This window comes from Montipora foliosa, chromosome 11 (genome assembly GCF_036669935.1).
Source record: "Montipora foliosa isolate CH-2021 chromosome 11, ASM3666993v2, whole genome shotgun sequence".
NCBI classification, from domain to species: domain Eukaryota; kingdom Metazoa; phylum Cnidaria; class Anthozoa; order Scleractinia; family Acroporidae; genus Montipora; species Montipora foliosa.
Genome location: NC_090879.1, coordinates 49,067,857 through 49,070,356, shown reverse-complemented (window position 1 = coordinate 49,070,356; position 2,500 = coordinate 49,067,857). Strand labels below are relative to the sequence as shown.

The 2,500-nt window shown below is 38.0% G+C and overlaps 1 protein-coding gene across 1 annotated transcript in view; it reads right to left on the bottom strand.

Moving 5' to 3' along the window:
• The window catches only part of LOC137976508 (required for meiotic nuclear division protein 1 homolog), a 28,520-nt gene extending 26,040 nt beyond the window's left edge, over positions 1–2,480 (bottom strand). Inside the window, exon 1 of the mRNA XM_068823877.1 lies at positions 2,179–2,480. Coding sequence (XP_068679978.1) covers positions 2,179–2,283 — 105 coding nt within the window. The 5' untranslated portion in view covers positions 2,284–2,480. The remainder of the gene's footprint in view (positions 1–2,178) is intronic.
• Positions 2,481–2,500: the final 20 nt, after the last annotated feature.

Genomic DNA, 2,500 nt, shown 5'->3' with positions numbered 1-2,500 from the left:
GAAGAAAAACGCAGGTAGCGATGTAACGTCATCCACTGGAGTCAGAAGTTCATTCACTGTTTAAATGTGCCTTTTTGTTTCATGGTTAAAAAAATTGGATATCAAAAGAAATTTCACATAAATGCTTGTAAACACACTTATGCCAACTCTCCGGGATTCTACGGGAGTCTACCGGATATGGTACAAATCAGTCTCCCAGTCTCCCGAATGGGTCATCAAATTTCATAGATAAAAATGACTTTCAACCTTTTAAAGACTTTGCTCCACTAGTACTTGACAAAATGGATTTCTTTATCTTTCTTAGCTATCATGGCCACATAAAGAATATTGTTTGATTGAATCTCTGTTTAACTAATAAAAATTATTGACGCACACTGTTTACCAGTAAATTCACAATGGCGGTAGATTTCTTGTATTTTCTGAAGGAGCTGCTGGGCTACCAGGGGATGGGTGGTGACATTTTTTTTTTTTTTGGGGGGGGGGGGGGGAAGTGGGCAGGGTTGATCACTGAAAGGGGGGGTGGATGCAAGCATTAGACCCAGGGCTGTCAACTCTAGCAGATATTCCGGGAAACTCCAGATTTTGGACTGTATCTCCTGGTCTCAAGATTATGTTCTGAAATCTCCCAATTGATCACTGAAGTTTGTCATTTCTAGTGAGAATCGACTTTCACAACAATAAAATTTAAAATATTTCATGTTGTTTGAGTTATCTTAACATCGATAATAACAAAATTCAAACGTTTCATAAACTCTGGTAACCCGTTTCTTGCTATTGACTGATTGTATTTTAAGCAATAAAGTGATTGGTCTGAAATAAACCAATCAAATCAAATGTTGCAAAATTATGCCAATGACATACTTCACGCATTTTTTGACTAGGTTGCATGAGGTCTTGTGTACTTTTGTCAAATCGTGGAAATTGAAGATGTCGATTGATTTTACTTCACTTACAAGGGAGTTTTTAGGACTTTTAACTTTTGGTTTTCAATTACTTGTACAGTCGAACCTCGATTATCTGGACCTCGATTATCCGGATTTCTCGATTATCTGGACTTTTTCTCTGGTCCCAATTTTGTCATGGATATTTATCAGTCATCATCAAGATCCCTAGCCATATTCTTTTTAAAACTACAGCGTTGAAAAGTAAACGCGAGTTTATTTCTCTTTCAAAAAGCAAAATAAAGCAGCGCTCGCACACGTTGTAACTAATGCAGAACTTTCGAATGAGTTCTGATTGGCTTAGAGTTGCTTTGTTGCTAAGTGAAATTTCACGCTCTATTGCCTCGTTCGGCAAACAAGCTATACTACGTCGCGAATGTTTATTCACGATCATCATGTCCTTGAAGCGTAAGCGATCCGTTCTTTTGATAAAAGATAAACAGGCTATAATTTTGCGATTAGAGAAAGAAGAAAAAGGAACCAATTTGTCAGCTGAATATGGCGTTAGTAAACGGCAGATATCTGATATCCGCAAGAGCAAGGAAAAGATCATGGCCTTTGCCGACACGTGTACAAGTATTCACAATGGACAGTGAAGATGTAGACCATATTGTTTTCCAAACGATTTGCAAATCTTTTGTTTCACGATTAAATGTTGCTTTCTTAATGTAATCAGTTTTTGTTCCTAATTAATATTCATATTCTCGATTATCCGGACCCTCGATTATCCGGACTATTTCGTGCAGTCCCAACGAGTCCGGATAATCGAGGTTCAACTGTAAAGGCAAATCATATTTAGGGTTACTACTAAATTAAATATGGACAAATGTAGCTAAAAAAATGCAAAGATTCCCGATTTAAATATTATCTATCAAACAGAACCAACAAGTATTTTTTCCATAAAAGACGTAATATGACGCCACCAGAAACGACATCACAAGCGTTATCACGTCTTCGATCATCCCATCCCTATCAATTCCACAATATATTTGAGGCTTTGGGGGTTGACAGCCCTATTGACCCCCGAAATTAATTTAAAGCTGCCTAGAGGCTCATCCAAAATCCTCGACGTGTTGACAACCATAGTTGATTTTCTATAAACATACAATTCAAAAAATGATCAAACACGAGCGAATATCCACAAAATTTTAAAGCTTATGTTAGAGTAAGACAAGGAACACTTCGTTCAAGCCTGGATGCAGAAAACCGTTTGAATATTCATTCAGTGTCTAGATACCTGAATACTACATCTCTTCAATGCGTTCGTAGCTCTTCGCCAGGAGAAATGAAGATTGCGACATGCACTTAAAGAGCTCACTTTTTGTACAAGTTTGGTCGCCATCTTGTTTTGGTCTTTTTATGCTGAGCACACTGTGGGCTCAAATTCAAACCCAGATCTCCCCTCCCTATCCTCGCCCTTCCCAGATCTTTCCCACCACGAATGTAATATGCATATGTTGCGGTTGGCATGCAAAGCAATGAAAATTCGTAAGCTACCGTCTCAATCCAACTTTTGCCACGTCTTAGCAATAAATATTCATTACCAACTTTATTGTCAC